General features: G+C 37.0%; 1 protein-coding gene across 1 annotated transcript; it reads left to right on the top strand.

The window, feature by feature from the left end:
* The first annotated feature begins 7077 nt into the window (after positions 1-7077).
* Positions 7078-7368, top strand: LOC130963341 (putative glycine-rich cell wall structural protein 1). The gene has a single exon (XM_057889468.1). The coding sequence runs from the start codon at positions 7078-7080 to the stop codon at positions 7366-7368; it is 291 nt and encodes a 96-aa protein (XP_057745451.1).
* The last annotated feature ends 5536 nt before the right edge of the window (positions 7369-12904 follow it).

Raw genomic sequence — 12904 nt, forward strand, 5'->3', positions numbered from 1 at the left:
GAAGATGTTAGAACAGGTAATAAAAGAAGGGAAAAGATGGAGTATATTACAATTCTTTGCTGGGACTTATCGAAAAGAAGAAATGACTTTATTTTTAAGCAACAACAGAGATCGATTATAGAGATTGTGGAGTCTGCCAACAAATTACAACAAAAAATTATGAGAGCTTCAACTACCAATTTAGTGATCTAACTCTGTTTTTGCTCTTTTACTTCTTTTATAAGTAGTTATCTTTTTCTTCTATTAATAGGTATTGTTTGGGAGATCCCATTCTTATTTTATTTAGTCCTATAATAGACAATTGTATTCCTTACCATTTCAAGTAATGCAATTCTATCTTTTTGAAAAAAAAATTCAATTACATTATAAGATATATATATCTTATTAGTTCATAAATATATATATTAATAAAAATGTGTGTAAGACGTTTTTATTCTAATTACATCAAAACTTATCATAAATATTATATGCATGCAACTTTAATTTTTAGATATATATAATTTATTTTATCCAAAAACTAGCATAATGCAAGATAAAATATACACTACAGAACTAATACAAAAGTTAAGAAAATTATTGGTAGGGTTAAAGGGGTTTGGAGGGAAAATTTCATTGGATAAGTTAGGATGTTCTTTATAGAAAAAAAGAGCATGGACGTCCGGACTTTAAGGATAATAAGGCATTTAATTTAGTTATACTTACTAAATAAAGTTGGAGGATTCTGACCAAGCCAAATTCAATAGTAAGCAAAATATACAAAGGCAGTCTCAACTCTCAAGTCCAAAGCCATCATGGGTCTGGAGGATTTTATTAGAAGATCGAAGAATTGTAAAAGCTGTATTACGATGAAAAGTTGGAAGAAGACAACATATAAGAATTTATTACAAAGACTCAGGGTTCAACAATATTAACTCCATCTCCACTCAACAACAACAAGTGTATAACTCATACTTAATAATTTAATATGGGTTAATTAACTAATTAACAGCAATCACTAGTGGAGAGAGGAACTTATCAGAGAGACATTCAAAGAAAACATTACAACAGCCACAATTCACACAGAAATTCATATGAATGAGAAAGATCAAATTACCTGCAAAGAGGAACATAATGGTAAGTACATAGTTGCTTCATGCTATAGAGTAACTTTCTAATTGCTTCATCAACCATGAGAGCATCTTACAGAGTAGTGTAACTAGAAGAAGATCTGAAATTTGTTGTGGGATCTCCACTGTCCACCAAAGATCAAAATCTTTCTTTGAAAAATCATTCACCATGGTATCCTTGTTCGACAGCGACTTCGACAATAAATTCTAGTAGTATTGGATAAGTGCCCTAGATGTGGAGAGAGGGATAATCAATTATACACTACCTAATTTCATGTCCATATGTAGTATAGGTTTGACAGAAGTCTGAATTTTACACTTACCTCAAAGTGGGAGACATTGAAAAATTCTAAAAAAATTGGATAAACTTCATGGAGCTATTAATAAGTAATGGTAATTGGAAGGAGAAGACAGCAACATCAGCTACCTTATTTTGAAAGATCTGGCACACAAAGAATTTCAAAGTGCTCGAGAATTAGGACTTGTCGGCAAACTTGCAATATACATCAGCCATGGAACTATGTAATAAGTTCAGCCGAAACAGAGCACACTAATTCCTTGCTTTAGAGTTAAGACAATAGGTTATTAAAAATATTTTTAATTATTTGTGGACATCCCATCCTTAATTTTGTCCATGCTTCATTCATTTAATGCAATAGATCATTAGAAATGACTTTATCTATTTGTGGACATCTCACCTTTCTTTTTTCTCTAACATGGACACCCAGTGTAATTTTATTTTCTGTTAATAAAATTTTACTATCCCAGTTTAAAAAAAAAAAAAGAAGGGGTACATTAGAAGGGCTCACTCATGTGAAGGAAGGAATAATGACCAGGTAATTACAAACCAAAGAAAGGAGACCAAAGAGCATGATAGCAGAAGCTTTTAAGGAGGCTGAAGCAACTACAAAAAATGTGTGTGATGTGAGTTTTCTAGTGATCCTCATATTCTTTCTGACTATTTTCTCTTGATTCATCCCTCTTAATTTTACTCTTCCATGCATTGTAGGAGAGTCTTAATCTTCAATTGAAGATAATCCCCAATTTACTCCTTCTTTTTCTTCTTTGTTATTATGTTCTGAGCTCTTGCTTGGTTTCAGATGTGGGAGCGATTGGAGTCAATGACCGATTCGCTCGCCATGTCCACCGCCTTATAGATGGAATTTAGCCCATCACATTTTGAGAACCCACGTAAAGAATTGCTAAAATTGATGCAAATCATGACGGTAAATGCTTATTTTGAGTCATTTAATGATTTAGCTATGCGTGCTTACGACTTAGATGATGCTCTATTACCTGACTATTTTATGGGTGGCATTCACCCTTATTTGAATTGGGAGGTGAAAACTGGTTCTCTGACATTGTTATTGCAGGCAATTTTTTTTGCTAAGCTCTTTGAAGAGAAAATTATGATTCAGACTTAGCGTTGGCGTTCATTCGTAACCCAACAGCAATAGACTTAGCTTAAAAATAATGTAATCTTCAATCTAAAACCCATCACATCTATTTCCCCTGCTCAACTCCTACCGAACCCTCTATTGCTCCCTACCCCTCCAAAGCCCAACGCCATGAGGAAATTGAGTTTCATCATGAAAAGGGTATTGTTTCACTTGTAATGAGCGTTATTCTCTATCCCGCAAATGTGCTTCCAAGCACTTCTTTCTAATTAAACCAGTTGAGGAGCTTCCTTCTGAAAATGAATCAGAAATTGAAATTACCAAAGTGGACCAACCTAATCCCTTGAGTGAAGGGAATGCAGAAGAACCACCCCATCTTTCATATAACGCCATGGCGGGCATTTCAACTCGTAGGTCTATTTGGTTTAGAGGTTTGGTACACGGCAAAGACCTTCGAACACTTATGGATGGTGGAAGTTTTGATAACTTTATTCATTCTTCTCTGGTTCGAAGATTAGCAGTGCCAATTTATAAGGCTCCCTGGTTGAAGGTTCAAGTGGGCAATGGAAACTTATTGTAGTGCGAAGGTGAGGTTCGTGACTTACTGGCAAGCGTTGAGGATCAGTTTCTCTTTATTACCGCCTTTATGCTCCCGGTTGCTAATGAGAAATTAGTTTTGGGGATATTTGGCTTGAGACATTCGAGACACATTTAGTAAATTATAATAAAAAGTTCATTACCCTCATGGCTGGGGATCGTATGATGACTTTACACGGTGAAAAGTAATTGTTGCTAGCTGCGGCCCAGTTCTACCAATTTAAAAGATTGCACGTAACTGCAAAAATTTTACAAATGTACACTGTCCAATTGAAATAATGACACATGGAGCAATCCTCCTCTTTAAAATTACTCTAAAGCATAGTGCCCGATTTAGCTCTTCTCGTGCAAGCTTACAATGATGTTTTTCAAGTGCCAAAGGGTCTTTTCCTACTCAGAACACATGATCACACCATTCCATTACTGTCACACACGACGCCTATTAAAGTCGTCCATATCGTTACCTCCACATCCAGAAGGCTGAAATTAAGAAGATAGTGTCTGAGATGCTGACTGAGGGAATCATCCAACCTAGCACTAGTCCCTTTTCTTCACGACGTTATTGGTTAAAAAGAAGGATAGTTTCTGGTGTTTTTACACCAATTATCGGGATCTAAATACTACTTCCATCAAGGACTCATTCACAATGCCAATCGTAGACAAATTTTTTGATAAATTTTTCGAAGCTCACTATTTTTTTAAGCTTAATCTTTGCTCTGAATACTATCAAGTCTAGGTCAATTTCCATGGTGGGGGTGTTGATACAAAGGCTAAGAAGAGGGACATTTAAAAATGTCACTCATGTGAAAGAGGGGATAATAACCAGGCAATTATAAATTAAAGAAATGAGATCAAAGAGAATTATAGCATAAACTCTTAAAGAGGCTGAAGCAACTAAAGAATATGTGTGATATGAGTTTGCTACCGATTCTCTTTTTTCTTCGGATAATTTTTTCTTGATTTCTCCTTTTTAATTTCACTCTTTCATTGTAGGTGGTCTCAATCTCAAATGGAAGATAATCTTTAATTTACTCATTTTTTATGTTATTTGTTCTGAATTTCTTTTTTAGATTTTTTTAATTATATTTTTAACTGGCTATTGACTCCTCAATAAAATCTATTGATTGTTTGCATTGTTATAAAAAAACTCAATAAATACACAGGCAATTTACGTAAAAAACGAGATCACAATCAATTTTATGTGAATCCCCTAAACCAAGAAATATTACGTGTATGTCTTTATTCACAATTATATGTAAATTGAATTGATTAAACTCGATTTAGCCATTCTAGTGGTAAATCGAATCAAGTATATTCGAACTACTAGGTATATGCATAATTTGAATCTATCAACTTCGATTTAATAATGTTTAAAATCCACCCATAGTAAATCAAAACTATTTGCTTCAAATTATACCTATTGTATGTGCCCATAGTAATTCAGATTGACTGGATTCGAATTAGGCTATAGTAAATCGAATTGAGTGACTTCGATTTATATGCAATGTGTGCTAGTAATAAATCAAACCATATAGCTTTGATTTAGTATATATATGCATATAAGTAATTCGAAATCACTTGTTTCAAATTACATTTCACCAAAATACTCCACCCCTATACCCTGATTCCAGAGAAAGTTTGTGCCAAAAAAAACACTCATTCAAACTGCAAAAATGGAAGATGACCCGAATCCTATCTATTAGTTGGATGGCGTTGTCCATATTACTGGTTCCATCCATGAAGAAGTTAGTGAATAAAATTTAATATCTTTTAAAAACAAATAATAGTTTGTGATGTTAAGTCATTTAGAATTTCAAAAGTACAAATGCAAGGTGGAGGAGTGATAAACAATGCTTAGTTAGAATAGTGATTAACTAGATTAGAAGTTTTTTTTGGAGTTTAGGTAAATCTAATTTAGGTTTCGAATGTTAGATTAAATAGGCAGTAGAAGTTTAGCAAGAATTTAATTTAGTTTAATTTTTTTAAATTTAATTTAATTCTTAAACGTTAGGTTAACCAGCGAGTAGTCTAGTTGAAATTTAATTTATTTAAAATTAATTTAATTTAATCCTTAAATGTTGGTGTTTAAATTAATATAATTTAATTTAGTTTAATATTTTACTTTACGTCTTGAATATTAGATTAATTATGTACTGTTATAATTTAATTTAACTTTATTTAATGCAATTTAATTAAATTATTGAACGTTAGATTATCTGTGTCCAAGGTTGCAATATAATTTACGTTAAAATTTATTTTAGTAGAGTTGTCTGGTTTAGGTGATTTTCGATATAACTTGGATATGATTTTCTTGAAAAGGGTTGGCATTACTTAATGGTCTTTTGGTGAATTGGTTTGTTATTTGTCATGGTTCTAATAGAATTTTTTAATCGTGGTGCAGCCATATCGATGTATCACCAGCATGAGGATGCAGTATAGTATGCCCCTAGACGATAGGATCATACCGTATCTGTAGATGGTCGGCTTAGCCCATCTTGCGAGGCTAAATAACCACTAGTTTAGGTTGGATGAGCTGCTAGTCAGTGCATTTGTCAAGAGGTAGCGGCCTGAGACCCATATCTTCCATATGCCATTCGAGGAGTGCACGATTACGCTATATGATGTTGTGTACCAGTTTGGCCTTTCCATCAACGAACAGTACATCAATGGATACCTGATAGACTTTGAGCAATACATTGATGGCAGGCGACCTGCATGGGATTGGTTCCAGGAGTTATTGGGTGTGTTTTCTCTGGTGGACTGCATCGACAAGTTCACTGTAAAGTGCACTTGGATGTAGGAGACATTCAGTCAACTTCTCTAGGACGCAGATGAGGAGACAATCAGGAGGTACATAAGGACATACATTATGATGTTTTTATCCACCCAACTCTTCGGTGACAAGTCTGATACATGTATGCATATTTGTTGGCTACCGTATGTAGCGAGATTAGAGGACATGGGTGGATATAGCTGAGGATCCGTCACTCTGTCATGGTTATAACAGTGCTTGTGCCGTGTGGCCAACAAAAATATGGTTAAGTTAGCCAATCTGTTGCAGCTCTTCCAGTCATGGATCTTTCGGTGATTCCCGGGTTTTAGGCTAGATGGGTTTGACGCCTTTCATTAACCATTAGCGACAAGTTACTTACCGCTTATGGTTGTCATGTTTAGTAATATATAAAAGATTATTGCCAATGTTCATAACATGTATTTGGTGTCAGATGCTCCGGTTATCAGCCAACATTGAGTGAGAAGGGGCCTAGAGTCGCGTAGTGGAGGCTCAAGATAGATTTAATCTGAGCAAGGGATGTGAGTGGTTTAGCTTTCAAGCATTCATTGTTAAGTTTGTTTAAACTACTTATTGGATGTAAATTGACTTTCAATATTCTTTATTCTTTACCAATTCACGTGGATGCCATATAGCGTATTGGATGTTATTCAGGAAGTTTAGCCTGAGATCTTGGAGCCCCCAACATATGGCACTATAGAGGGTAGTGACGGTATTGATCTATTTTGTCATGATAGAGTGGCATCAGGTGGATAGGGTGCTACCACAACTTGGTGGAGTACAGCATCTTCCACTGCCTACACCCAACATTAATTTTTTTATGGCGAAGAATGGCAGTGGCGGAGACCGATGGTTTTAGAATACTCTACAAAGTTGGCTCATACATTAGACCCGTCAGGCCGACCATGTACTACGATTTGATGTGGTGACAAACCCAGGACCATCATCGAATTACTTGGAGTGGTGGCACGAGCATGGGAGGAGATTTTTATCACCTGAGATCTTTTTCGGAGACCCTAGAGCAAATGCTATCTTAGTTGAGGCAATACAGAGAGGTCCAAGACGGGTACCTGAGATGAACCAGGTGCCAGATATTTCTAACAGATGTAGAGTGGAGCGCATATGTCGTATTGGTACATGAGCCAGTGATCGTGAGTGGAGATGGCTTGATGATGTGATTGATGCAATGGAGGGGATGGGTCAAGGTCGTCGACGAGGAAGGGGGCGCAATCGAGAGGGAGGGAGGGGTGGACGTATTAGGAGAGGCGGGGATGACAATGGTGAATGTGGAGATGACAGTGGTGGAGATGATGATGAGGGTAGAGCTGAAGGTGGTGGTGGAGGTAGAGATGATAGTGGTGGTAGTGGTTATGATTTAGAGGGTGGATTTGATGTTAGTAGAGGTGTTTATGGAGGTAGAGATGGTGGCGGTGGAGGTCGTGGAGGTGGTGGTGGTGGGGGTGACAGTGGCTATTAGTGTGGTGCTTTAGGGTTAGAGGATAGTGGAGGGTTTGGAGGATATCAGGGGTTTTGAGAGTCAGACATTCATGAGCTCGGGTGAGCTCCTTTAGGATTTGATAGGTAGCAATGGCCTTGATAGTGACTTCGAAAGATCTGAGGTGATTAGGATCATTATCTAGGAAGATGAGGCAGCTCGACGTGGACCGCAAGTCTCCGGACAACAGACACCCATTGATATGGACCTAAACGAGCCTCCGTCAGGGCTTTTGGATAAGACATTTGCATTGGGTGGCACTCCTTCCTTGGTAGTTGCTACTGCACCCCCCGATCGTACAGGTCCATATAGGCCATCCGGACCGACCGGAAACGAGGATGAAGTACCTCTCGCTCAGAGAGCGCAGAGGATCAGGCGCCCTCGTCGCTGCTTCACAGGGTCACATCTATTCCGACTATTTGGATGACTGTTATGTTATGTGTTATTATGTTATCATGTTATGTCATTAGTATCGAGTTGTTGTATTCAGAATTATGTCATCATGCTATGTTATTGTGGTTGTTATGTTATTATGTTATCATGTTAACATGTTATTATGTCATTATATAATACTTGAATGACTTTGGAAGGTATACATTAATAATGTTCTTAATCAATCTATGTTGAAAAACCACGAGAAAAAAAGTGAAGGTACACTGTGCTGAAGAAAAAAACACAATAACATCAATAACGACCGTTCGTTGGACAAGACAACAATAAGACAACTAGAAACACAGAAAAGATAACACATTTTTCAACAAGCATTGCTAAACAAAAATAAAGCGTAATACAATGGACATATGAAAAGGCAACACAATAAAGAAAACACTAAACTTTACCCACTGCTTCAAACCCAGTGACTCCCCTTGTGAACAACTCCGCCGAGTATGACCACGCTGTCTGTACAGCCCACACTGCTTTGGTCTATTCGGATATGTCTTATCCATATTGGTGCAAATTCTTGTGTTCATTGGACGATCCTGATATACACGCCTCTTACTAGGATCAGGGATGACGGTTGGACCATCATATGGTGGCCAGAAGCCTTCTGGAATCAGTAGATTGAATCCCATCTGGTAGACATTAAAAACTGTGCTGAGGTGATATACCTCGTGGACATAAGTTGCCCAGCTCAGGTGGGAATATGCACAGCAATGTCGACATGGGTAATGAAGTGCTTAAAAGTACCCGCAATCGCAACTCTGATCTCTCAACGAGACTCTGTAAGTACCAAGTGAGAAGTTACTTGTCGGAGTAGTCTCAGCCACATTGAATTCCGAATTATCCCTATCATATAGGGTCACTGTGAAACACCTCGATGCCTTTAGATTAGCCTATATTGTCTTAACTAGTGACTGACTAAATTGCTGACATGTCCTCAACTGGGCCTCAGCCTCTTGTCCCTTGTGAACATAGAGCTCTGCCAATCTCCTATAGATGGACTTCACCAAGCAACAAACTAGAAGGTTCCTGACACCCTTGAGTACCGAGTTAACACACTCAAAAATATTTGTAGTCATATGGCCGAATCTATGACCCTCATCCCGGTGCCGAGTCCACTTGTCATACTCCATCCTGTTGACCCATTCACACATTGCTGGGTCTTCAGTCCGAAGGATGTCAAACCAATAATAAAACTCAGCCTCAGTCTTCACATAAGCAGCGTTGACTAGAAACCTCCTCGCATTCTTTCCTTTGAAACTCAGCACGAAATTTGCTGCAACGTACCTAACACATAATGCACGATAAGCAGCAAATGGAATCTAACCACCATTAGGTACCATTGTGCCTATCTGATATCACGAGAATGCCAGGCTAGGGGGTCACGTGTTTCCGTAAGTGAAATACGAAAAATGGCCATGACTCCTGGTGCGAATTTTGAAAACCACAAACTAATCGACAAGTGCACCGGGTCGTACTAAGTAATACCTCAAGTGAGTGAGGGTCGATCCCATGAGTATTGATGGATCAAGCAACAATGGTTGAGTGATTAACTTAGTCAGATGAGCAAAAAGGAGTGTTTTGGGTTCCAATTATCATAAAGCAATAAATCAGAGAGTTAAAAAAGCAAATAATGAATGGTTGGTAAAAATAGTATAAGGAGAACAGTTAAGACTTTGGAGATGTTAAATTTCTGGATTAATAGTTCCTATCACTCACTTTAATCATGCAAAGGTTCAATTCATGGCAAACCCTAATTGATTAAACCCTAATTCCTTAACAATTTAATCTCTTCTAACCAAACAAACTGCCAATTCCATGGTTTCTTAAATTAATTTAGAAGTTTAAGTCCAATCCTAATTTACGAGCCACACAAATCCTAAGTACCCAAAGATAAGATGATTATATGTCACGTGTCACATTAAGTTCAGGTAATTGGAGAATTGTGAGAAATTGATTTCAAGCTGTTATTCAAGTGATTTAACTTTTCTAAGATTCAACAAGAATTCAATTAGAAAGAGTTATCTTCCAATATACTCTAATTCCTAGGATGAAGAACGAAACCAATCCTTGAAAATAAACCAGTGCATTGATTAAGAGAAGAGTGACAATAGTATTAATCCATTAAAGTAACAAAACTCCTAACCTTAACAATAGAGGTTTAGTTGCTCATGGTGCGAAAAAATCCTAGCAAAGAAAAGTGTAAAGTGCGGAAGAGGAGAAGAAGAGCTAGGTCAGAATATCTTCTCCTTTTATATCTAATCCTAATTAATGTAAAATATATTTTCTAAAACCTACAAATATCTTTTCTTAATTAAAAACTAAATAAGAAATCAAATTAAATTATTAAGATTTGGTGCAAATCACGGGAAGCCCTTCAATTTCAGTGTACTAGCGCCAAACTTGAGCTAAGTGAAGTTTGGCGCCACGTACTTGTAACGTTGCACGCATTCCCAAGCTTCCTGGCGCCAAATGCTGGGATGTGGCATTTGGTGCCACTATGACTGAAACAAATTGGAGCTTTATTGTGATCTTGGCACAAAACTTGAGCTAGATGAAGTTTGGCGCCACCTCCTACATGCAGTTGACTCCTTTTTTTCTTTCTGAACTTCGTCAAATTCGCTCGAATGCTACCTGAAATCAATTAAATTGCAAAACAACTCAAAGTAGCATTCATGGTGGTATAAAACACCTAAATCTTGATTTAATTCAACAAAATCAAATGCAAAGTCACTGAGAAACGATAAGAAAAATGCACTAGGGCAAAAGCAATAGAGACGATATTAAAATTTTCATCTTGAGCAATCGCAACCAGCAAAGTTCTTCTGTATTTGCCGTACAAGTGGGTCCCGTCAGTACTGACCAAAGGCTTACAATGTTTGAATGCCTCGATGCACGGTGGGAATGGCCAAAAGAGTTGGTGGAAAAACACATGTTACTCATCAACCTGGCCTCCAACTCGCACAGGACTTGTATTTAGAACTGCATACTGTATGGCATCGTTATCTGCACACCTAACACCCATCTTGAAAACTCATTATAGGCCTCCTCCCAATCCCTATAAATCTACTCGACGGCCATCTGTTTCGCCAACCAAACCCTTATATATGCTAGTCTAAACCCAAAATAAGCCTCTGTCGCATTCTGCAGAACATTGATGGATACAGCCGCATAAACTCGGATAATAAGAAGGATGAAAGCGGATATCATATAATAATCAAACTTTCTGTGATTACTGGAGATTGAGGTGGCCAAACATGTATGAGGTCCGTTATACCGTCTGACCTCCTAGATACCCTTCCACTGTCGTAGAATGATCCAATTCAACCATCTACAGCTATTTTCAAACTCCTTACACTTTCCGTAGTACTTGGCATGGTCTGATTTAAGCACGTTGTACTCAACCCCAGTGCTATAAGTCTTCACACATAAGATAACTTTCTCTTTATTCTAAAACTGTTGACCGACTTGGAACTCAGCTAGACCTGCGGTGTCCTGTGAGTCTCTGGCCCCAAAACTGGATTCCACATCTGGGAACCCCTACTGTCTCGTGGCATCTAAGTCTAGAGTCAAAAAATGTGGCGGGTACTACTGAGTTTCCGAGTTTGATGCTCCACCGACCCCAACAGGAACACTCCTACTTATATCATCACGCTCTCATTGTCAATCATGGCGGGCTCAACCTCATCGTCATCCCCTAGCAAGTCTTCCACCACATCTGGTACTCCAACCTCCCCAGGAATCAGAATCATAACAGGAGTATTCATGTTAGCACCTATTTCTGTATTGTCATCGCGGTGTAGATCAGCTGCAAAAGATGGAGATGCCACCAAATCTCCCACAAATGTCATTACAGGCAGAGATGAAGACACAACAACAGGGGTTGAATTGGAGGCTGCTGCCATTGGTACTGATTGATAATTCCGATTCGATACTCCTGAGTTAAAGACCACATCCACAAGCTTGGTCAATAGTTCAGGGATTCTCACATCGAAAAATTGGCGATGATAGTGAAATAAAACTTGCAAATCCTTGTCACTGTCTATCACAAACGAGTCATACTTCACCCCATCACGAACTACAGAAATCGAAATTCTGAAATATAACTTCTCTATCTATTTCATTCCCTGCAGTCCCAATTTCTGTAGTACAGCATTCTGAAAATCAACAAGACTCGTAGATGCTCTAACAAAAACACTCAACGGATCCTTATCAGTAAATTTTATACCTGATCGTGTTTTTTTCTTTATCGTGCCTTTGTAGTGCACAAGAACTAGAAAACTCTCTTCACTAGCCATTGTGAATTTACCTCAATTTAACACTCCACATTAATGCCTATTTATATAGCACACACTCTTTAAGTAAATCGAATTAAATCAATTCGATTTTATCATATGTATTACTTTAATAGTAAACTTCGATTTATCATGATCTACTCTTTATGTAAATTAAATCATATTTATTTGAATTACATGTATGAATATCCAACGTAAATCAAACCATATTAATTTAAATTACATGTATCAACTTTTTTTAACGTAAACCGAATTATATTGATTCAAATTGCATGATATCCTAGTAAATCAATTTCATTGCTTCGATTTACATAAAATTATACTAACTCGATTTAGACTATTTTGATTTATATAAAATGAAGATAAATCAAAATAAATTGATTCGATTTACATAAAATTAAAACATTCACATACATTCATTCTTTGCATTTAGGATATTCACATAAATTTCAAACCCTAATGGTTTATTTATGTGATTTACTTTAAATACCCATACAAAATATTGCATGATGAAGAATTTTAAATATGTTTCCAGAAGTTTGTTTATTGGGAAAAAATATTAGTACGTAAAGTAAAGATGGAGGAACCGACTCAAATTTTTATTCCTGTACTTTGTATCTGCCGACTGTGGACTAGCTAGTATAGGGTTAAATTTATTTTTAATTCTTAATTAATTGTAATATTGAGGTTTGAGTGTAATAATGTGTATTTTTATTTTTTTTTTCATTTTTTTTTTTAATTGTTCTTTTGCAAACTTTGTTCCTGAATTCTGATCTCATAGC

This window comes from Arachis stenosperma, chromosome 2 (assembly GCF_014773155.1).
Source record: "Arachis stenosperma cultivar V10309 chromosome 2, arast.V10309.gnm1.PFL2, whole genome shotgun sequence".
NCBI classification, from domain to species: Eukaryota; Viridiplantae; Streptophyta; class Magnoliopsida; order Fabales; family Fabaceae; genus Arachis; species Arachis stenosperma.

Bases quoted from the DNA above. Each gene is read 5' to 3' on its own strand.
- LOC130963341 (XM_057889468.1), top strand. From the start codon at position 7,078: ATGGAGGGGATGGGTCAAGGTCGTCGACGAGGAAGGGGGCGCAATCGA.